At 31.5% G+C, this 23,770-nt stretch overlaps 1 protein-coding gene across 1 annotated transcript in view; it reads left to right on the top strand.

Annotated features, from left to right (window-relative positions):
• LOC143245637 (uncharacterized) overlaps positions 1–23,770 on the top strand; it is a 77,902-nt gene that overhangs the window by 37,316 nt on the left and 16,816 nt on the right. The window contains exon 4 of the mRNA XM_076491987.1: positions 1,326–1,462. Within this exon, the coding sequence (XP_076348102.1) occupies positions 1,326–1,462 (137 nt within the window). The remainder of the gene's footprint in view (positions 1–1,325; positions 1,463–23,770) is intronic.

Raw genomic sequence — 23,770 nt, 5'->3', positions numbered from 1 at the left:
GTTTGTACATTGAATTTCAGAGAAATGTCGTTGATGCATTTCAAAACGAAATTTGCAAACGAGTTTTGTGAACTTAGACGTTTCACGCTAGTTTATTCAAATTTTAATTTAATAGTAAGGTGTTTAGAAGCGCTGTATGTATAGATCAAACCCAGTAATAAAACTGTTAAAATACAAATGGTGTGTATACTGAAGGAAAGAAGACGTTTGTTTCGAAACTTAGATAACAATAGCCTAACGGTAATTCTGAGTGGAGGAAGTGGAAAACGCTGCCTTAGTTTCAGTGATGAATACTGAATTCTTTAGCACATCCTACATAATAAACTGATTTTATTGGTTTAAAAATCTGGCTTTTCGTACAAGGCAAAAATTCGAAACTTATTCATTATCCAAACTTCTTTAATAGTTCATTAAAATGGTAAACACTAAATGTTAAAGGGTTTTGAAGTTAGCAACGGAAACAGTTCTAGAATCCCAGAGATACAACGCCTAACAATAAACCAAGAAACACGAAACACCCACAATAAGTCACGTAGACGAAACAAACTAAAATATTCTGTCATTTTAGAGATGCAATCCACTAAACAATAAGTCACTTAAATAAAAAAAAAGTAAAATATTGTGGAATCCAATGAGATACGAACCACCCAGCAACAAGAAATCGAATTACTTCAAGGAACTTTGTTGAAACATTACGTGAGAGAACAGTTTTAAAAATCCGTCAAGTGCTGGATAAAGCTGGATAACTCACCGTTACAGCTGCAAAACGTCAGCTGAACAACAAGACAACTAAGGAATATGTTAAAATTACAGCTGTGTTTGAATATGTGCATTATGTCTTCACCACAATAAATAAAGTTCTTATAAGAAGATAACTTAGTAACAGCAAAATTCGAATAGTTATTATGTAAATAAACATCCGTGCTAATTCAGTACGAATAAACAAGCTAATATACAGTTTTATCTTAGTTTTTACAGCCCAAGATAGATTATTACATTTTTCAAACGTAAACTTATATTTAAAAAGAACATTTATTTTGATTTATCATTGTCATTGTATACTCCCAATTGTTTACGAAAATTTATATTTGCATAAACTCTTCACTTCTGTTATCGAGCCTAATACTTTCAACTAACCTTTAACCTTCAAAATAAAGTTGTAGTTATTTTTTGTACGCCTAAAATAACAATTCATTGATTATTTTGTATTCATAAGTGTGTTAAATGGTTTTACAGAAACTCAAAGAAAATGTAGTTGTTTTTCCTTGGTTTTGAGAAGATAAAAGCCTAACAAAAGTAAACTAGAATCTTCCTCCTGATTTCAGAAACAAAGAAAAAAAAATTGTCTATAGACAGCGAACAACACGTTAAACACAAATGGGAAGAAACCGAAAGCCAAGATGAAAAGTTAACCTCCAGAACTTCCATGTGCGTGTCACTGAATAAAAGTGGCTCACGCCAGGTAAGTCACTGCTGGTAGTCTAGCCAAACACAACAATAATTAAATTACACTGGGGTAATGTAAAGTATTCTAACGTATACTCGTAGCATACTGGTATGGTATAAAATAATCAGAGGTTACAGTGTAGCGTATAGATATATACATATATATATATCATATAGAAACATGTAACCAGATATCTGTAATGTTTACCTTTTATTTTTACACTCTCTTGTATTTTTATGACGCGCCTTATGATTATAGAGACTATTTTATGTTACCATAATATTGTATGTTAGCATGTGTTCAACAGACCTGTTATAACAATGTGACCACAGTATTGTATGTTAGCATGTGTTCAACAGACCTATTGTAACAATATTACCATAATATTGTATGTTAGCATGTGTTCAACAGACCTATTGTAACAATATTACCATAGTGTTGTATGTTAGCATGGGTTCAACAGACCTATTGTAACAATCTTACCATATTATTGTATGTTAGCATGGGTTCAACAGACCTATTGTAACAATATTACCATATTATTGTATGTTAGCATGTGTTCAACAGACCTGTTATAACAATATTACCATAGTGTTGTATGTTAGCATGTGTTCAACAGACCTGTTGTAACAATATTACCATATTATTGTATGTTAGCATGTGTTCAACAGACCTGTTATAACAATATTACCATAGTGTTGTATGTTAGCATGCGTTCAACAGACCTGTTGTAACAATGTGATCATAGTGTTGTATGTTAGCATGTGTTCAACAGACCAGTTGTAACAATGTGACCATAGTGTTGTATGTTAGCATGCGTTCAACAGACCTGTTGTAACAATGTGATCATAGTGTTGTATGTTAGCATGTGTTCAACAGACCTGTTATAACAATGTGACCACAGTATTGTATGTTAGCATGTGTTCAACAGACCTGTTGTAACAATGTGACTATAGTATTGTATGTTAGCATGTGTTCAACAGACCTGTTGTAACAATATTACCATAGTATTGTATGTTAGCATGTGTTCAACAGACCTGTTGTAACAATGTGACCATAGTATTGTATGTTACATGTGTTTAACAGACCTATTGTAACAATATTACCATAATATTGTATGTTAGCATGTGTTCAACAGACCTGTTATAACAATGTTTCCATAGTATTGTATGTTAGCATGTGTTCAACAGACCTGTTGTAACAATGTGACCATAGTGTTGTGACTTAGCATGCGTTCAACAAACCTGTTGTAAAGATGTTTCATTGTTTTGCGATTCCTGAAGTACACTATATTTTTTTGCATAGCAAGTGTAAAATAGTGTTATATATTAAACTTTGCATAGTATTTACTACAAATACTAATGTTATATTATTGTTAAATGTTATGTAACAAACGTCAGCTTTTAGAAAGTAGTGTTTTAATTAACATTACAATACTTTAGGATCTGCTCACCGATAAAATATCTTCTCAAACACATGTTAATAAAACTCCATTACAGTTTCCCTGTCAGAGAAACCTAACGTCTCCAAGACTTTGAGGTAAAATAGGTTTATATCTCACTACATGTGTTTTTATGAGGTAGCACAGATTACTAGCTCACTACGTATATTCTTATAATATATATATCTGTTTCCAAATATTTAAACAAGACTTCACAAAAGGTGCAGGCCAGATGGCAAACAACAACACATTTTATTAACAGGCCAGATGGCAAACAACAACACATTTTACTAACAGGCCAGATGGCAAACAACAACACATTTTATTAACAGGCCAGATGGCAAACAACAACACATTTTATTAACAGGCCAGATGGCTAACAACAACACATTTTATTAACAGGCCAGATGGCAAACAACAACACATTTTATTAACAGGCCAGATGGCTAACAACAACACATTTTATTAACAGGCCAGATGGCAAACAACAGCACATTTTATTGACAGCGTATCTTATGAAACCCTATTCCTTACTCAAAATACGTAATACGTTTTGATTACATGTAGTGAATAACCCGTGTTCCGTAATTTATTTGGAGTACGCGACCAAGTTGACAACGTTCACAGAAACCCTTGTGATGCACACTGGTTGAAAGATATCTTAAAGTTTCGATCACAGAGGTCTTGACGAAACTGCACTACAGAAAGTGATTTTATAAATATAAGAACAATACAGGGTGATTTTATAATTATAAGAACAATACAGGGTGATTTTATAATTATAAGAACTCTGAAGCATATGATATGATAGAGTTATGATAGTTATAATATGATAGAGTTATAACACAGATCGACCGTAAGATATGAAAAAAAAATCACCTCATGTGTTATTAATTTCAACTATTTTAGTTCCCCCTTCACAGGTAGGTGGCGCTGTGATTCGGTTTCATGTTTGTTTTACTCGTGACAATAAATAGTTGTGTTCTAGCAGAAATCATGTCGATGAAAGAGGCTAAGTGCTAATTTTGAAATAACGTTGAAACTCAGTGACAAATACGACTATTCCTCTCCTAATGAGAGGCTAACAAATGACGTGGATCGCACAATACAACACAAATATCTATTTGCAGGCTAGTCTAGTAGCATAATTACAGCACAATATTAATTTATTTATGAAGTTGAATGCTATATTAATTACGAAAACCTTTCTACTACAAAATAACTTCATTTATACAACCAGTGTTTTCGGCTATTCTGGTATATAAGGTAAACTTTGAACTCGTGTGTATTTCTATGAATACATATATATTTATACAGACATGTTTATTTGTATTTTTCCTTTCATCAAAGTAATTACTTTTTAACAAATAATGTAATCGGGAAAAGCCATTATTTAATTATTGTTCTAAAAATTGCAATAACACAACTGAATTTTTTTTCCAACTAAACAGTATATTTTACTAGGAGAAACGCCTGTTCTTTATACATTCGAACTATTTCGTTAAATATCTGATGGCTGAATTATCTAAGTGTGTTTAGTTCCACAGAAGTGCTGTATCACAGTCATATATTATATTCAGTTTAATTTTAGTGGCAAAATATTTAAAAGGAGAATTACAGTTAGTTTTGTCAAAGTCCGTCAGTGGTGCAGGGGTGCGTCTCCGGAATTATACTTCAAGACATCGGTTTTCGATGCCCGTGGTGGGCAGGGCACAGATAGCCTTTTGTGAAGCGTTGTGCAAAATCAGCAAACAACGCTTATCTTCAGAATTAATATCAAATCAAAATACTGGATATCTGGAGAATACTATATATCAACAGATTATTTTTTGTATTCGTAAACATAAACATAACATTTTTGTAATGATTTGAACCTTAACTTGAAGCCCTTCATAAGTAGATTAACAAATAACAACCGCATTTTTGGTTAGTTCACAGTTTGTTATTTAAACACATATTTAAAAGTATAAACAGATTAAATTTAACGTAACATTTTTGCGTACAATCTATTAGTAAAACTATTGCTAAAACTCCTTGGATTCATCTTAGGTGTTTTTTTTTTCTGAGAAACCTGAAATAAAATTCTGATATTCATACGCTAACCTTCGGGTTTCAATACTTGAGTTGGACACAGCACAGACCCAGCTGTGTAACCTTACACTCACCAACAACAAAATCTCTTCATACATAATAAATTAAATAATAAATAAAAAGCAGGAGTCTTATCTAACGAAAGTTATCTACCCAGATCAAGGATAAAATTCAACCCAGTATTCAATATAACAAAAAAAAGTAAAAATTATTCGATAAAAATTAAACAGCAACAACAAACGTTTAACCAATGTTGTTAATGTAAACAAAATCAAATAATAAACTAAAACTTACGAAACTCATAATAAAACTAGCTGATTCTTGTTCTGTTAACTATTCTTAAATATCTTGAAAAGTCTGTCACCAGGTGTACATAAAACTTTATATAAGTCTACATATTTGTTATTAATAATAAATTAGGTAGGCCACTGATATTCAACAGCGTATCCGAGTCTGTGTCTATTATATATTAGTAATAATCAAAGAAGCTTTACATATACAGTAGAAGATACGTAAGTTAAAACATTCTGTTGTTGTAAAACCAGTCACGTTTTTCACTTTTTTCCCGCTAATTTGCATTCTGTTTGTGGCAAACGCCTGATGGTTTCAGTTTTGGTATTTATATGTTATGTATTTACAGTCTATTAACTAACATTAGTGTTCCCACAACATCAAATGTATTTAATACGTTTCTGTAGTCAGATAGTGAATTAATGATAAACCTTTATTAAATGTTCTGCACGTTAACGTATATAAAGAGTCTTGTTTGTATGGAAATGTTAATAATTTATTAAATAATTCGATAATCTTTGCAAATTACCATCACTAGCTTCCAACAGAGGATTCACAATATCGCAATGTGTAAAAAGCAATATATATACACGTGTATGTTGCCGATGAAGCCATTCGCTTTATACCAGGGTTCATCCGGCTAGCTTGGATGCGCCAGATATGTTAACAGTCGACGTGTTGTTTATATCATTAATTTTACGAGCAACTGTTATGTTCTGAATCAGCTTAATTAAGTGAAACCTAATTAATATCTGTTTTGCTTAACTAATTTATAAATCAAATTTTGAATATATATTATTACAACAGTGTTTTTTTCTATATTTTAACCTCGATTATTATATTTGTTTTGAACCCAAAACACTATCATATACAAGAACTTGGAACCAGCTTTCTTAGATATACGAACATAGAACAGTAATAATATAAACCGATAACGTGGAACTAGCTATCTTAGATATACGAACATAGAACAGTAATAATATAAACCGATAACGTGGAACCAGCTATCTTAGATATACGAACATAGAACAGTAATAACATAAACCGATAGCGTGGAACCAGCTATCTTAGATATACAAATATAGAACAGTGCTAAGATAAACCGATAGCGTGGAACCAGACGTACCAATACAGAGCAGTGCTAAGCAAATAGAATGCCTTTTTTTACCAAAATATAGTATGTGAACCTTACACACATTTGCGCTAGTCGTTATTAATTTATAAGTGATAGATTAGAAGGAAGACAACCAATCAGCACTTATTCCCCACCAGTTCTTGTGTTTCTCTAATGGAATTGTGGGATTGGCCCAACTAATAATAGAGCCAGAATATTCGGTGTGGAGATTCGAACTTGCGACCAACCGATTGAGAGTTCAGCGTTCTGACCACCAGGCCATGCCAGACCCTTTACCATCTGTATGTAATATTGGCCTTTTGTTTTAAATATCTATGTTTTTTAAAGTCAAAAGAACAAACGAAATAAGTGAAAAATACAGTTCATGGAGTGCGTTTCAAACTAGTGATATTCATATTGTTTGTTTCTTTTTATAATATCTTGAAAAGAAAGATAGAGAGCTTGCATATTTTATTTTAGGCAGTTTTTGATTTTCAACAGTTTCTATTTGAAAATTTCTCAAGAAAAAAACAACAGTCAGAGCCTTTCTATGAGCCGTTATGACATAGCTGAAAAACGTCCGATAGATGATTCTAATTAATCCTGCCTAAACTAATTTCACGTGCAGCGGCTTTAGAGGATTTATTTTTGCTTTTCCACAAATGTAATGTACTCTGAGCAGAAAAGATTAAGGTCTTATCTTATACGTTCAATATTATGCACGTTGTTTAAGTTGTGGGTATTTATTTGTAAGTTTCAGCGCTTACAACGCAAAAAATCGGAGTTCAGTCACTGCGGTGGGCATAGCGCAGTTAGCCCATTATGCAATTTTGTGTTTAAAACAGACGTATTAAGATTAAATCTCCAAACTGAAAAATAATGGCATTTTTTTAAAATTCCAGTCCTAGTGTACTTACTTCAATTTTAATAACAGAAGTATAGGTTTTGTTCAAGAACGTGATGATAAATGTATCTATTTGTGTCACAATAACAGAAGTGTAGGTTTTGTTCCAGAACGTGATGATAAATGTATCTATTTGTGTCACAATAACAGAAGTGTAGGTTTTGTTCCAGAACGTGATGATAAATGTATCTATTTGTGTCACAATAACAGAAGTGTAGGTTTTGTTCAAGAACGTGATGATAAATGTATCTATTTGTGTCACAATAACAGAAGTGTAGGTTTTGTTCCAGAACGTGATGATAAATGTATCTATTTGTGTCACAATAACAGAAGTGTAGGTTTTGTTCCAGAACGTGATGATAAATGTATCTATTTGTGTCACCTTTATGTCGTACTAAATTACTTCACACAGGTATTTAGGCAGGACGTCTTTAAAATAAAATTCCGCAAAACATTGTGTAAAGTTACTGTTCTCAGTTAGAGCTAAATTTAGAACATTTGATTCTGTCACAACCACTGCTGCTCATTGAAAACATTTACTGTTTTACTTTTAAAGTTTTATCTCCATATGCCTCAAAAAGTGTCGGAAGAGGGAGTTTCTATTCAGAATCTGAACAGATAAAGCGCACACCTGAAAATTTACCTTTTACCTTCACGTTTAAAACACTCATTCAGTTTAGTAAATAAAGCGAAGAATTCTTGCATTTGAAGAATCCAGATGCAGGTCATAAGATGCTCCAATTTCTTCTTCTATGGACATTTAATAACACAGGAACTGTTCTCGTGCGTGTCGTCTCTGGTCGCTGTCCGACTCTATTCTATGTTACAACTAATGGATTTTAATGATTTTTTTCTTTGGTCACTGTCCCACGCTAATTTATGTCACAACTCACGAGTTCTGATAATTTTCGTCATTGGTTACTGTCCCACGCAAATCGTTCGTTCCAACTAATAAAACCAAAATATTAAATAATAGTATTTTTAATAGTAGAGTAATATAAAATAAAATTAGTATCCACTATAACAAAACATTTTATAGTAGACCATAACCTTACTTACAGAGTATTTTTGTTGTAGTTAAGCACAATCCGAACATGACTGTAATATCTTGTCATTCAGTCATCAGTATTAATGTCTTACAAAAACAAACGTTTCTCTAGTAAATATAGACTTAGAAATACAAATTATGTCAATATTGAATATGGACAATTTCGTACACACAGATTCTATGACATAAAATCAAAATCAGCTGGTAAACCTGATAAATTTATCAGAATTCTTATTTTTTCCGATTCGTTAGAGAAAAGCTTACATATACAGAGTTTTCTAAATTTCATATTTTACTTTTTATTTCTCTACACAATGGCCATGTGTTAAAAAACAAACAGTCAATCCACCTGTAGTTTGTCCAGAGACAAGTTCATTGCACCACAGTGCGCCAGTTTCTTACACTAATATAATTCTAAACAGATCGATGTCAACCTAGTACCTTAAACTTCACTAACACTCCAGTTAAAATGTCAACCTAGTTCGTTAGACTCCACTGACAAATGTTCAGTTGACACTGTCAACCTAGTTCCTCAGACTTCACTAACAAATGTTCAGTTAACAATGCCAACCTAGTACCTTAAACTTCACTAACAAATGTTCAGTTGACAATATCAACCTAATTCCTTAGACTCTACTAACAAATGTCCAGTTATCACTGTCAACCTAGTACCTTAGCCTTCACTAACAAATGTTCAGTTAACAATGCCAACCTAGTTCCTTAGTCTTCGCTAACAAATGTCCAGTTAACACTGTCAACCTAGTACCTTAAACTTCACTAACAAATATCCAGTTAAAATGTCAACCTAGTTCGTTAGACTCCACTGACAAATGTTCAGTTAACACTGTCAACCTAGTTCCTCAGACTTCACTAACAAATGTTCAGTTAACAATGCCAACCTAGTTCCTTAAACTTCACTAACAAATATCCAGTTAAAATGTCAACCTAGTTCGTTAGACTCCACTAACAAATGTTCAGTTAACACTGTCAACCTAGTTCCTCAGACTTCACTAACAAATGTTCAGTTAACAATGCCAACCTAGTTCCGTAGACTCCACTAACAAATGTTCAGTTGACAATATCAACCTAATTCCTTAGACTCTACTAACAAATGTCCAGTTAACAATGTCAACCGGTTCCTCAGACTTCACTAACAAATGTTCAGTTGACAATGTCAACCTAGTTCCTCAGACTTCACTAACAAATGTCCAGTTGACAATGTCACTCTAGTTCTTTAGATCCTACTACCAAATGTCCAGTTAACCATGCCAACCTAGCTCCTTAGCCTTCACTAACAAATGTTCAGTTAACACTGTCAACCTAGTTTCTTAGACTCCTCTAAAAGAGTCCAATTCATACTAACATGAGTAATCCGCTCCTAGGTTTCATACTAACATGAGTAATCCTCTCCTAAGTTTCATACTAACATGAGTAATCCGCTCCTAAGTTTCATACTAACATGAGTAATCCGCTCCTAAGTTTCATACTAACATGAGTAATCCTCTCCTAAGTTTCATACTAACATGAGTAATCCGCTCCTAAGTTTCATACTAACATGAGTAATCCGCTCCTAAGTTTCATACTAACATGAGTAATCCGCTCCTAAGTTTCATACTAACATGAGTAATCTGCTCCTAAGTTTCATACTAACATGAGTAATCCGCCCCTAAGTTTCATACTAACATGAGTAATCCGCTCCTAGATTTCATACTAACATGAGTAATCCGCTCCTAAGTTTCATACTAACATGAGAAATCCGCTCTAGGTTTCATACGAACATGAGTAATCCCGCTCTAAGTTTCATACTAACATGAGTAATCCGCTCCTAAGTTTCATACTAACATGAGAAATCCGCTCCTAAGTTTCATACTAACATGAGAAATCCGCTCCTAGGTTTCATATTAACAAGAGTAATCCGCTCCTAGGTTTCATACTAACATGAGTAATCCGCTCCTAGGTTTCATATTAACCTCATTGACATCAATGATAAGGTCACTGTTTCTCCAAAAGTCAAGTTGTTTTTACCCATTTTATCAAATAACTTTTTTTTTATTAACAATTGTATCGTGCGATTCTCTTTATCATGTAATATATAACTGTTCAAATAATTTTTGTTCCTTTTATTTTTTCACTGTTTATTCAGTCTGCCTGTTTTTATCTGAGTGGTTTATCTTATATTTGTATCTTCTTCGTATATTTTAAAAAAACATATACTGATACCTGCGGTAGTCAGAGCATAGATGGTCCATTAAGTAGCACTAAAATATGTTTTACTTATTGTTTCTCCTTAGGTCTAGTTTCTCATATTGAACAGTAAAAAATTTTGTTTACTCGTTCATTAACTCACTGTAATCTCTTATTAAGATCTGTGTCCTATTGCAATTTTTAAATAATTTCACCTTGTTTACCTTCCTCGAGGACCTGGCATGGCCAGGTGATTAAGGCACTCGAATCGTAATCTGAGGGCCGCGGGTTCAAATCCCCGTCATACTAAACATGCTCACCCTCGAAGCCGTGAGGGCGTTATAATGTGTGGGTCAATCCCACTATTCGTTGGTAAAAGAGTAGCCCAAGAGTTGGCGGTGGGTGGTGATAACTAGCTGCCTTCCCTCTAGTCTTACACTGCTAAATTAGGGACGGCTAGCACAGATAGCCCTCGAGTAGCTTTGTGCGAAATTCTAAACAAACAAACGTATTCGTGGGAATCGTTTAGGCTTCAGGCTCAGGAAAGTGGAGGTCCGGCACGGTCAGTTGGTTAAGGCACTCGACTCGTAATCCGAGGGTCGCGGGTACGAATTCCCGTCACACCAAACATGCTCGCCCTTTCAGCCGTGGGATTGTTATAATGTTACCAACAATCCCACTATTCGTTGGTAAAAGAGTAGCCCAAGAGTTGGCGGTGGGTGGTGATAACTAGCTGCCTTCCATCTAGTCTTACACTGCTAAATTAGGGACAGCTAGCGCAGATAGCCCACGTGTAGCTTTGCGCAATATTCAAACCGAACAGAACCTTTCTCAATTCCACTGTCTGTTTTTATTATTCATCACGTGTCTTTATATTTAATTTCTATTTGCTAACCTCCTTCCCTCCATTCCAGATACGACTCGAATCCATCCAGAAATTAGTATCCCAACCTGGATGCAGAGCTGAGGTTCCTTGGTTTGCATTCATTACAGTAAAAATAACTAAATAATAAAATTAGTCCAAGATCTGACGATGTACAGTATGGACTAATTGCTTTCCCTCTAGTCTATCAGTTCAAAATTAGCGACGTTAGCGCAGATAGCCTTAGGAAAATTCTGTATGACGTTGAACAAAAAAATACTTCATTCGATCGGCTGGTATGGGTACTAACACTTTTACCGACAAGGAGAGGACAACGTTTCGACCTTCCCAAGTCATCTTCAGGTTAAGAAGATGACCTAGGAAGGTCAAAACGCTGTTCTATCCTTATCAATAAAAGTGTTAATACAATACCAGCCGATCTGAGATACATTTTTAATTTAAGTGGGTTTCTCATCATCAAGAAATCCTTCATCCTGGATTTGAAGATGAAAATTAATCCACAAACCAGAGAATCTCCAGTAAAATGATCAAAGTCCTGGTTACTTGAAAGATGAGAAAGGCCAAGCTAGCTGGTGTTAAATCAGTAAAAACTTTGTTCAGGAATAAAACCACAGTCGGGTTTTAAACTTGGGTCTTTCAGTGTGAAGACAGTAACGTCAGACTGTGGTTTTGCTGGAAAGATAGTTTAAATATGACAACACTTACTAGTGTCCTGATTTAAAGCTTTCGACTCGTGATAGGTCCTCCGCTAGTACAGCGGTAAGTCTACGGATTTGCAACGCTAAAACCAGGAGTTCAATTCCCCTGGGTAGGCTCAGCAGATAGCCCGATGTGGCTTTGCTATAAGAAAAACACACAAACTTGCGATAAGCGGTTCGTCATTCAAAGCCTCTCACCAAACATGCTCGTCTTTTAAGTCGTGGGGGATTATAATGTTACAGTGAAAAGAGTAGCCCAAGAGTTGGCGGTTGGTGGTGTGTTGGCTATATGCCTTCCCTCTAGTCTTTCGCTTCAAAATTAAAAAGTGATGATGTAGAAAGTCCTATAAAAAAGGTATCTCACTTGTAATCACTGTGTGTAAAGCTAAAAAGGACGTCTTTGATGTAAATACGTTTACGTGAATTTAACATCTAATTGTTTCACATTGAATACAGTTTTACGTAATGTTTTTCATATAAATAATCATTAAGCTATCCTTTACCACTAAAGTGTGTATGTTGGTAATTAATGTTCTAGAATGGCATAAAACATGTTATTAAATTGTGTTAATGCGTAATGTAACGTGAAGTGGTGATAGAATATTGTTGGGAAATAATGTGAAGTGAGGAGAAAATATTGTTTGAAACTAACGTGAAGTGGTGAGAAAATATTGTTTGAAAATAACGTGAAGTGGTGAGAAAATATTGTTGGAAAATAACGTGATGTGGTGAGAAAATATTGTTTGAAAATAACGTGAAGTGGTGAGAAAATATTGTTGGAAAATAATGTGAAGTGGTGAGAAAATATTGTTTAAAAATAACGTGAAGTGGTGAGAAAATATTGTTTGAAAATTACGTGAAGTGGTGAGAAAATATTGTTTGAAAATAACGTGAAGTGGTGAAAAAATACTGTTGGAAAATAACGTGAAGTGGTGAGAAAATATTGTTGGAAAATAACGTGAAGTGGAGAGAAAATATTGTTGGAAAATAACGTGGAAAGAAAATATTGTTGGAAAATAACGTGAAGTGGTGAGAACATATTTTTGAGAAGTAATGTGAAGTGATGAGAAAATATTATTGGAAAATAACATGAAGGTGGTGAGAAAAATATTACTAAGGAAAATAACGTGAAATAATTGAGAAAATACTGTTTGAAAAAATAACGTAAAGTGGTGAGAAAATATTGTTTGAAAATAACGTGAAGTGATGAAAATATTGTTTGAAAATAACGTGAAGTGGTGAAAATATTGTTGGAAAATAACGTGATGTGGTGAGAAAATATTGTTTAAGAAAATAACGTGAAGTGGTGAGAAAATATTGTTGGAAAATAATGTGGATGGGTGAGAGAAAATATTGTTTAAAATAACGTGAAGTGGTGAGAAAATACTGTTTGAAAATAACGTGAAGTGGTGAAAAATATTGTTTGAAAATAACGTGAAGTGGTGAGAAAATATTGTTTGAAAATAACGAAGTGGTGAAAAATACTGTTGGAAAATAACGTAAAGTGGTGAGAAAATATTGTTTAAAATAACGTGAAGTGGTGAAGAAAATATTGATTGGAAAAATAATGTGAAGTGGTGAAAATATTGTTTAAAATAACTTGAAGTAAGGTGAGAGAAAATACTGTTTGAAAATAACGTAGAGTGAAGTGAAGAGAAAATAGTGATGGAAAATAACGTGAAGTGGTGAGAACATATTTTGAAAATAATGTGAAGTGATGAAAATATTATTGGAAAATAACATGAAGTGGTGAGCAAATATTGTTGGAAAATAATGTGAAGTGGGTGAAAATATTGTTTAAAATAACGTATGACGTGGTGAGAAAATACTGTTTGAAAATAACGTGAAGTGATGAGAAAATATTGTTTGAAAATAACGTGAAGTGGTGAGAAAATATTGGAAAAAAATAACGTGATGTGGTGAGAAAATATTGTTTGAAAATAACGTGAAGTGGTGAGAGAAAATATTGTTAGAAAATAATGTGAAGTGGTGAGAAAATATGTTTTAAAAATAATAATAAGTGGTGAGAAAATACTGTTTGAAAATAACGTGAAGTGGTGAAAAATATTGTTTGAAAATAACGTGAAGTGGTGAGAAAAAATTGTTTGAAAATAACGAGAAGTGGTGAGAAAATACTGTTGGAAAATAACGTAAAGTGGTGAGAAAATATTGTTTGAAAATAACGTGAAGTGGTGAGAAAAAAATATTGTTGGAAAATAATGTAAGAAGTGGTGAAAAATATTGTTTAAAAAAATAAAGTGGTGAGAAAATACTGGTATTGGAAAATAGCAATTGAGTGGAAAATATTGATTGAAAATAACGTGAAGTGGTGAGAATATATTTTGAGAAATAATGAAGTGATGAGAAAATATTAATGGAAAATAACATGAAGTGGTGAAAAATATTGTTGGAAAATAATGTGAAATTGGTGAGAAAATATTGTTTAAAATAACGTGAACGTGGTGAGAAAATACTGTTTAAGAAAAATAACGTGATGATGATGAAATATTGTTTAAAGAAAATAACGAAGTGAAGTGGTGAAAAATATTGTTGAAAATAAAATGAAGTGGTGAGAAAATGTGTTTGAAAATAACACGATGAAGTGGTGAGAAAATATTGTTTAAAGAAAATAACTTAATGAAGTGGTGAAAAATACTGTTGGAAAATAACGTAAAGTGGTGAAGAAAATATTGTTTGAAAATAACGATAAAGTGAAATTGTGAAAATATGTTGAGAAATTACGTGAAGTGGTGAAAGAAAATATTGTTTGAAAATAACGTGAATGGAAGTGAGAAAAATACTGTTTGAAAATAACGTAAGAAGTGGTGAGAAAATATTGTTGGAAAATAACGTGAAGTGGAGAAAATATTGTTGGAAAAATAACAGAAAGAAAATATTGGAAAATAACGTGAAGTGGTGGTGAGAACATATTTTTGAGAAGTAATGTGAAGTGATGAGAAAATATTATTGGAAAATAACATGAAGTGGTGAGAACATATTGCTGGAAAATAACGTGAAATGGTGAGAAAATACTGTTGGAAAATAACGTAAAGTGGTGAGAAAATATTGTTTGAAAATAACGTGAAGTGGTGAGAGAATGTATTGGAAAATAATGTGAAGTGGTGGAAGAAAATATTGTTTAAAATAACGATGAAGTTAGTGAAAATACTGTTTAGAAAAAATAACGTGAAGTGGTGAGAAAATATTGTTCGAAAATAACGTAAAGTGGTGAGAAAATACTGTTGGAAAATAACGTAAAGTGGTGAGAAAATATTGTTTGAAAATAACGTGAAGTGGTGAGAAAATATTGTTGGAAAATAATGTGAAGTGGTGAGAAAATATTGTTTAAAAATAACGTGAAGTGGTGAGAAAATACTGTTTGAAAATAACGTGAAGTGGTGAGAAAATATTGTTTGAAAATAACGTGAAGTGGTGAGAAAATACTGTTTGAAAATAACGTGAAGTGGTGAGAAAATATTGTTTGAAAATAACGAGAAGTGGTGAGAAAATACTGTTGGAAAATAACGTAAAGTGAATTTGAGAAAATATTGTTTAGAATGAAAATAACGTGAAGTGGTGAGAAAATATTGTTGGAAAATAATGTGAAGTGGTGAGAAAATATTGTTTAAAAATAACGTGAAGTGGTGAGAAAATACTGTTTGAAAATAACGTGAAGTGGAGAGAAAATATTGTTGGAAAATAACGTGAAGTGGGTGAGAATATATTTTGAAATAATGAAGTGATAGAAAAAATTATTTGAAAATAACATGAAGTGGTGAAGAAAATATTGTTGGAAAATAATGTAAGTGGTGAAAAATATTGTTTAAAATCGCATGACATGGTGAGAAAATACTGTTTAAGAAAATAACGTGAAGTGATAAAGAAAATATTGTTTAAAATAACAATGAAGTGGGTTGAGAAGAAAAATTGTTTGAAAATTACGTGAAGTGGTGAAATATTGTTTGAAAATAACGTGAAGTAATTGAGAAAATATTGTTTGAAAATAACATGAAGTGTGGTGAGAAAATACTATTGGAAAATAACGTAAAATTAATTTGAAAATATTGTTTGAAAATAACGTGGAAGTGGTGAAAATATTATTGTTGAAAAGAATTACGTGAAGTGGTGAGAAAAAATATTGTTTGAAAATAACGTGAAGTGGTGAAAAAAATACTGTTGGAAAATAACGATGAAGTGGTGAGAAAATATTGATTGGAAAATAACAATGAAGTGGAGAGAAAATATTGTTGGAAAATAACGATGGAAAAGAAAATATTGATTGGAAAATAACGTGAAGTGGGTGAGACATATATTTTGAGAAATAATGTGAAGTGATGAGAGGAAAATATTATTGGAAAATAACATGAAGTGGGTGAAGAACATATGCCTGGAAAATAACTAGATGAAATAGGTGAGAAAATACTATTGGAAAATAACGTAAAGTGGTGAGAAAATATTGTTTGAAAATAACGTGAAGTGGTGAAAAATATGTTGGAAAATAATGTGAAGTGGTGAAGAAAATATTGTTTAAAATAACGTGAAGTTGTGAAAAATACTGTTTGATTTTAAAATAACGTGAAGTGGTGAAAGAAAATATTGTTTGAAAATAACGCAATAAAGTGGTGAGAAAAATACTGTTGGAAAATAACGTAAAGTGGTGAGAAAATATTGTTTGAAAATAACGTGAAGTGGTGAGAAAATATTGTTGGAAAATAATGAAGTGTGTGAAGAAAATATTGTTTAAAATAACGTGAAGTGGTGAGAAAAATATGTTTTGAAAATAACGTGAAGTTGAGTGAAAATAAATAATTTTGAAAATAACGCAATAAAGTGGTGAGAAATACTGTTGGAAAATAACGTAAAATGGTGAGAAAATATTGTTTGAAAAATAACGTGAAGTGGTGAGAAAATATTGATGGAAAATAATGTGAAGTGGTGAGAAAATATTGTTTAAAGTAACAATGAAGTGGTGAGAAAATACTGTTTAGAAAATAACGTGAAGTGGTGAGAAAATATTGTTTGGAAAATAACGTGAAGTGGTGAAAATACTGTTTGAAAATAACGTGAAGTGGTGAAAAATATTGTTTGAAATAACGTGAAGTGGTGAAAGAAAATATTGTTTGAAAATAACGTGAAGTGGTGAGAAAATACTGTTGGAATAACGTAACGTTAAGTTGAGAAAATATTGTTTGAAAATAACGATGAAGTGGTGAGAAAATATTATTGGAAAATAATGTGAAGTGGTGAGAAAATATTGTTAAAAAATAACGTGAAGTGGTGAGAAAATACTGTTTGAAAATAACGTGAACTGGTGAGAAAATATTGTTTGAAAATAACGATGAAGTGGGTGAGAAAATACTATTGGAAAATAACAATAAGAGTGGTCAGAAAATATTGTTTAAAGAAAATAACGATGAAGTGGTGAGAAAATATTGTTGAAAGAAAATAACGTGAAGATGGAGAAAAAAATGATGGGAAAATAACGTGAAGAGGTAAGAGAACATATTTTGAAAGTAATGAAGTGATAAGAGAAAATATTAAGGAAAATAACATGAAGTGGTGAAAGAACATTGTTGGAAAATAATGTAAGTGGTGAAAATATTGTTTAAAATAACGTGACAGTTGAAGAAAATACTATTTAGAAATAACGTGAAGTGATGAGAAAAATGTATTTAGAAAATAACGATGAAGTGGTGAGAAAATACTGTTTGAAAATGAAAACGTGAAGTGGTGAAAGAAAATAATGTGTTTGAAAATAACGTGAAGTGAATTAAATTGAAAATACTGATTTGAAAATAACGTATGAAATGGTGAGAAAATATTGTTTGAAAATAACGTGAAGTGGTGAAAAATATTGTTTGAAATTACGTGAAGTGAGTTGAAAAATATTGTTTTGAAAATAACGTGGAAGTGGTGAGAAAATATTGTTTGAAAATAACGTGAAGTGGTGAGAAAATACTGTTGGAAAATAACGTAAAGTGGTGAGAAAATATTGTTTGAAAATAACGTGAAGTGGTGAGAAAATATTGTTTGAAAATTACGTGAAGTGGTGAGAAAATATTGTTTGAAAATAACGTGAAGTGGTGAAAAAATACTATTGGAAAATAACGCAATGAAGTGGTGAAAAATATTGTTGGAAAATAACGTGAAGTGGAGAGAGAAAATATTGATTGGAAAATAACGTGAAGTGGTGAGAACATATTTTGAAAAAATAATGAAATGATGATGAGAAAATATTATTGGAAAATAACATGAAGTGGGTGAGAACATATTGCTGGAAAATAACGTGAAGTGGTGAGAAAATACTGTTTGAAAATAACGTGAACTGGTGAGAAAATATTGTTTGAAAATAACGTGAAGTGGTGAGAAAATACTGTTGGAAAATAACGTAAGAGTGGTCAGAAAATATTGTTTGAAAATAACGTGAAGTGGTGAGAAAATATTGTTGGAAAATAACGTGAAGTGGAGAGAAAATATTGTTGGAAAATAACGTGAAAGAAGAAACATTTTTGAGTAATGTGTGATGAAAAATATTATTGGAAAAACATTTAAGTGGTGAAAACATTGTTGGAAAATAATGTGAAGTGGTGAGAAAATATTGTTTAAAATAACGTGACGTGGTGAGAAATACTGTTTAAAATAACGTGGTGATGAGAAAATATTGTTTGAAAATAACGTGAAGTGGTGAGAAAATACTGTTTGAAAATGACGTGAAGTGGTGAGAAAATATTGTTTGAAAATAACGTGAAGTGGTGAGAAAATACTGTTTGAAAATAACGTGAAATGGTGAGAAAATATTGTTTGAAAATAACGTGAAGTGGTGAGAAAATATTGTTTGAAAATTACGTGAAGTGGTGAGAAAATATTGTTTGAAAATAACGTGAAGTGGTGAGAAAATATTGTTTGAAAATAACGTGAAGTGGTGAAAATACTGTTGGAAAATAACGTAAAGGTGATATGTTTGAAAATATACCGTGAAGTGGTTGAGAAAATATTGTTTGAAAATGCAAGTGGTGAAAATATTGTTTAAATAACGTGAAGTGGTGAGAAAATACTGTTGAAAATAACGTGAAGTGGTGAGAAAATATTGTTGGAAAATAACGTGAAGTGGAGAGAAAATATTGTTGGAAAATAACGTGAAGTGGAAGAGCATATATTTTGAAATGTGAAGTGATGAGAAATAATATGGAAAATAACATATGAAGTGGTGAGAACATATTACTGGAAAATAACGTGAAATGGTGAGAAAATACTGATGTGGAAAATAACGTAAAGTGGTGAGAAAATATTGTTTGAAAATAACGTGAAGTGGTGAAAATATATTGTTGGAAAATAATGTGATTGGTGAAAGAAAATATTGTTTAAAAATAACGTGAAGTGGTGAAAATACTGTTTGAAAATAACGTGAAGTGGTGAGAAAATATTGTTTGAAATAACAATAAAGTGGTGAGAAAATACTGTTGGAAAATAACAATAAGTGAGAAAATATTGTTAAAATAACGTGAAGTGGTGAGAACATATTTTGAGAAGTAATAATGAAGTGATGAGAAAATATTATTGGAAAATAACATGAAGTGGTGAGAAAATATTGTTGGAAAATAATGTGAAATGGTGAGAAAATATTGTTTAAAAAATAGTGACGTGGTGAGAAAATACTGTTTGAAAATAACGTGAAGTGATGAGAAAATATTGTTTGAAAATAACGTGAAGTGGTGAGAAAATATTGTTTGAAAATTACGTGAAGTGGTGAGAAAAATATTGTTTGAAAATCCACTGATTATTTAGAGTATCCCAATATTTGGTTATGGATACTGTTGACTAGCTGCTTTATTGGTTTATCAGGTTTAATTAGTAGTGACGGTGAAGACAGATGATTGGTATACGATTTCCTGAACAAAAAGTAAAGTTTTGTGTCTCCGTCTATCGGGAGCTATACAAAAACAATTAAAATCAAGGTTTCATTTTTAATCCTGATCATCATATTCCGAGAACTTTTATTTCCTATTCTGGATATTTAGTGTATAATTTCAGTATCAATATATGTTCTTTTTAATTTTCTGTCTGAATTTGATTTTAAAGTTGTTTGTGAGTTTTTTTTATGGTAAAGCTTAGTAATGAGCGATGTCCATCGTTAGGAATCGAATGCTGTATATTACTGCTACAGTCTGTAAACATACCACTACACCGCTGGGAAACCCGAACTAAACACCTTAAAATTAAACAACTGTTTATCAAAAGATTTATCAACTGTTACATAGGTTTGTTTTACAAGTTTAGAATAATATATCTCTAACTGGAATTTATCAACTGTTACATAGTTTTGTTCTACAAGGTGTATAATATAATATCTCTAACAGGAGATTTCTCAACTGTTACATAGTTTTGTTCTACAAGGCTTATAATATGATATCTCTAACTGAAGATTTATCAACTGTTACATAGTTTTTTTGTTTTACAAGTTTAGAATATAATATCTGTAACTAGAGATTTATCAACTGTTACATAGTTTTGTTCTACAAGGTGTATAATATAATATCTCTAACAGGAGATTTCTCAACTGTTACATAGTTTTGTTCTACAAGGCTTATAATATGATATCTCTAACTGAAGATTTATCAACTGTTACATAGTTTTGTTTTGTTTTAAGGTTTAGAATATAATATCTCTAACTGGAGATTTATCAACTGTTACATAGTTTTGTTCTACAAGGTTTATAATGTAATATCTCTAACTGGAGATTTGTCAACTGTTACATAGTTTTGTTATACAAGGTTTATAATGTAATATCTCTTACTGGAGATGTTTCAACTGTTACAAGTTTTGTTCTACAAGGCTTAGAATATAATCTCTAACTGGAGATTTTACATAGTTTTGTTCTACAAGGTTTTATAATATCTCTAACTGGAGTTGTTTCAACTGTTACATAGTTTTGTTCTACAAGGTTTATAATATAATATCTCTAACTGGAATTTATTAACCGTTACATAGTTTTGTTTTAAAAGGTTTATAATATAATATCTCTAACTGGAGATGTTTCAACTGTTACATAGTTTTGTTCCAAGGTTTATAATATAATATCTCTAACTGGAGATCTTTCAACTGTCACATAGTTTGTTCTACAAGGTGTATAATATAATATCTCTAACTGGAGATTTGTCAACTGTTACATAGTTTTTTGTTCTAGGGTTTATAATATAATATCTCTGAGATTTGTCAACTGTTACATAGTTTTGTTCTACAATATTTATAATGTAATATCTCTAACTGGAGATGTTTCAACTGTTACATAGTTTTGTTCTACAAGGTGTATAATATAATATCTCTAACAGGAGATTTGTCAACTGTTACATAGTTTTGTTCTACAAGGTTTATAATATATCTCTAACTGGTGATGTTTCAACTTTTATAGTTTTGTTCTACAAGGTTTATAATATAATATCTCTAACTGGAGTTGTCAACTGTTACATAGTTTTGTTCTACAAGGTTTATAATATAATATCTCTAATTGGATATTTGTCAACTGTTACATAGTTTTGTTCTACAAGGTGTATAATATAATATCTCTAACTGGAGATGTTTTTTAATTGTTTATAGTTTTGTTCACAAGGTTTATAATATAATATCCTTTGGAGATGTTTCAACTGTTACATAGTTTTGTTCTACAAGGTGTATAATATAATATCTCTAACTGGAGATTTGTGTCACATAATTTTGTTCTACAAGGTGTATAATATAATATCTCTAACTGGAGATGTTTCAACTGTTATAGTTTTGTTCTACAAGGTTTATATATAATCTCTCTTTGGAGATGTTTCAACTGTGACATAGTTTTGTTCTACAAAGTTTATAATATAATATCTCTAACTGGAGATATTTCAACTGTTACATAGTTTTGTTCTACAAGGTTTATAATATAATATCTCTTACTGAAGGTGTTTCAACTGTTACACAGTTTTGTTCTACAAGGTTTATAATGTAATATCTCTAATTGGAGATGTTTCAACTGTTACATAGTTTTGTTCTACAAGGTGTATAATATAATATCTCTAACAGGAGATTTGTCAACTGTTACATAGTTTTGTTCTACAAGGACATAATATAATATCTCTAACTGGAGATGTTTCAACTGTTACATAGTTTTGTTCTACAAGGTTTATAATATAATATCTCTAACTGGAGATTTGTCAACTGTTACATAGTTTTGTTCTACAAGGTTTATAATATAATATCTCTAATTGGATATTTGTCCACTGTTACATAGTTTTGTTCTACAAGGTGTATAATATAATATCTCTAACTGAGATATTTCAATTGTTACATAGTTTTGTTCTACAAGGTTTATAATATAATATCTCTAACTGGAGATGTTTCAACTGTTACATAGTTTTGTTCTACAAGGTGTATATATATATCTCTAACTGGAGATTTGTCAACTGTCACATAATTTGTTCTACAAGGTGTATAATATAATATCTCTAACTGGAGATGTTTCCAACTGTTACATAGTTTTTTTGTTCTACAAGGTTTATAATATAATATCTCTAACTGGAGATGTTTCCAACTGTGACATAGTTTTGTTCTACAAAGTTTATAATATAATATCTCTAACTGGAGATATTTCAACTGTTACATAGTTTTGTTCTACAAGGTTTATAATATACTCTTACTGAAGGTGTTTCAACTGTTACACAGTTTTGTTCTACAAGGTTTATAATGTAATCTCTAATTGGAGATGTTTCAACTGTTACATAGTTTTTGTTGTTCTACAAGGTGTATAATATAATATCTCTAACAGGAGATTTGTCAACTGTTACATAGTTTTGTTCTACAAGGTTTATAATATAATATCTCTAACTGGAGATGTTTCAACTGTTACATAGTTTTGTTCTACAAGGTTTATAATATATAATATCTCTAACTGGAGATTTGTCATGTTACATGGTTTTTGTTCTACAAGTTTATAATATAATATCTCTTGGATATTTGTCAACTATTGTTTTGTTCTACAAGGTGTATAATATAATATCTCTAACTGGAGATATTTCAATTGTTACATAGTTTTGTTCTACAAGGTTTATAATATAATATCTAGCTGGAGATGTTTTAACTGTTACATAGTTTTGTTCTACAAGGTGTATGTATAATATCTCTAACTAGAGGAATTTGTCAACTGCAGTTTCCTACAAGGTGTATAATATAATATCTATAACTGGAGATATTTCAACTGTTACATAGTTTTGTTATACAAGGTTTATAATAAAATCTCTAACTGGAGATGCTTCAACTGTTATAGTTTTGTTCTACAAGGGTTTATAATATAATATCTCTAACTGGAGATGTTTCAACTGTTACATAGTTTTGTTATACAAGTGTATAATGTAATATCTCTAACTGGAGATTTGTCAACTGTTACATAGTTTTGTTCTGTTACAAGGTGTATAATATAATATCTCAACGGAGATTTGTCCAACTGTTACATAGTTTTGTTCTACAAGGTTTATAATATAATATCTCAACTGGAGATGTTTCCAACTGTTACATAGTTTTGTTCTACAAGGTTTATAATATAATATCTCTAACTGGATATTTCTCAACTGTTACATAGTTTTGTTCTACGGTTTATAATATAATATCTCTAATTGGATATTTGGCCAGCAACTTTTATAGTT

The sequence above is a fragment of the Tachypleus tridentatus genome, chromosome 2 (assembly GCF_004210375.1).
Source record: "Tachypleus tridentatus isolate NWPU-2018 chromosome 2, ASM421037v1, whole genome shotgun sequence".
NCBI classification, from domain to species: domain Eukaryota; kingdom Metazoa; phylum Arthropoda; class Merostomata; order Xiphosura; family Limulidae; genus Tachypleus; species Tachypleus tridentatus.
The sequence above is the reverse complement of the archived record's forward strand: the minus strand, read 5'-3'. Positions and strand labels throughout refer to the sequence as shown.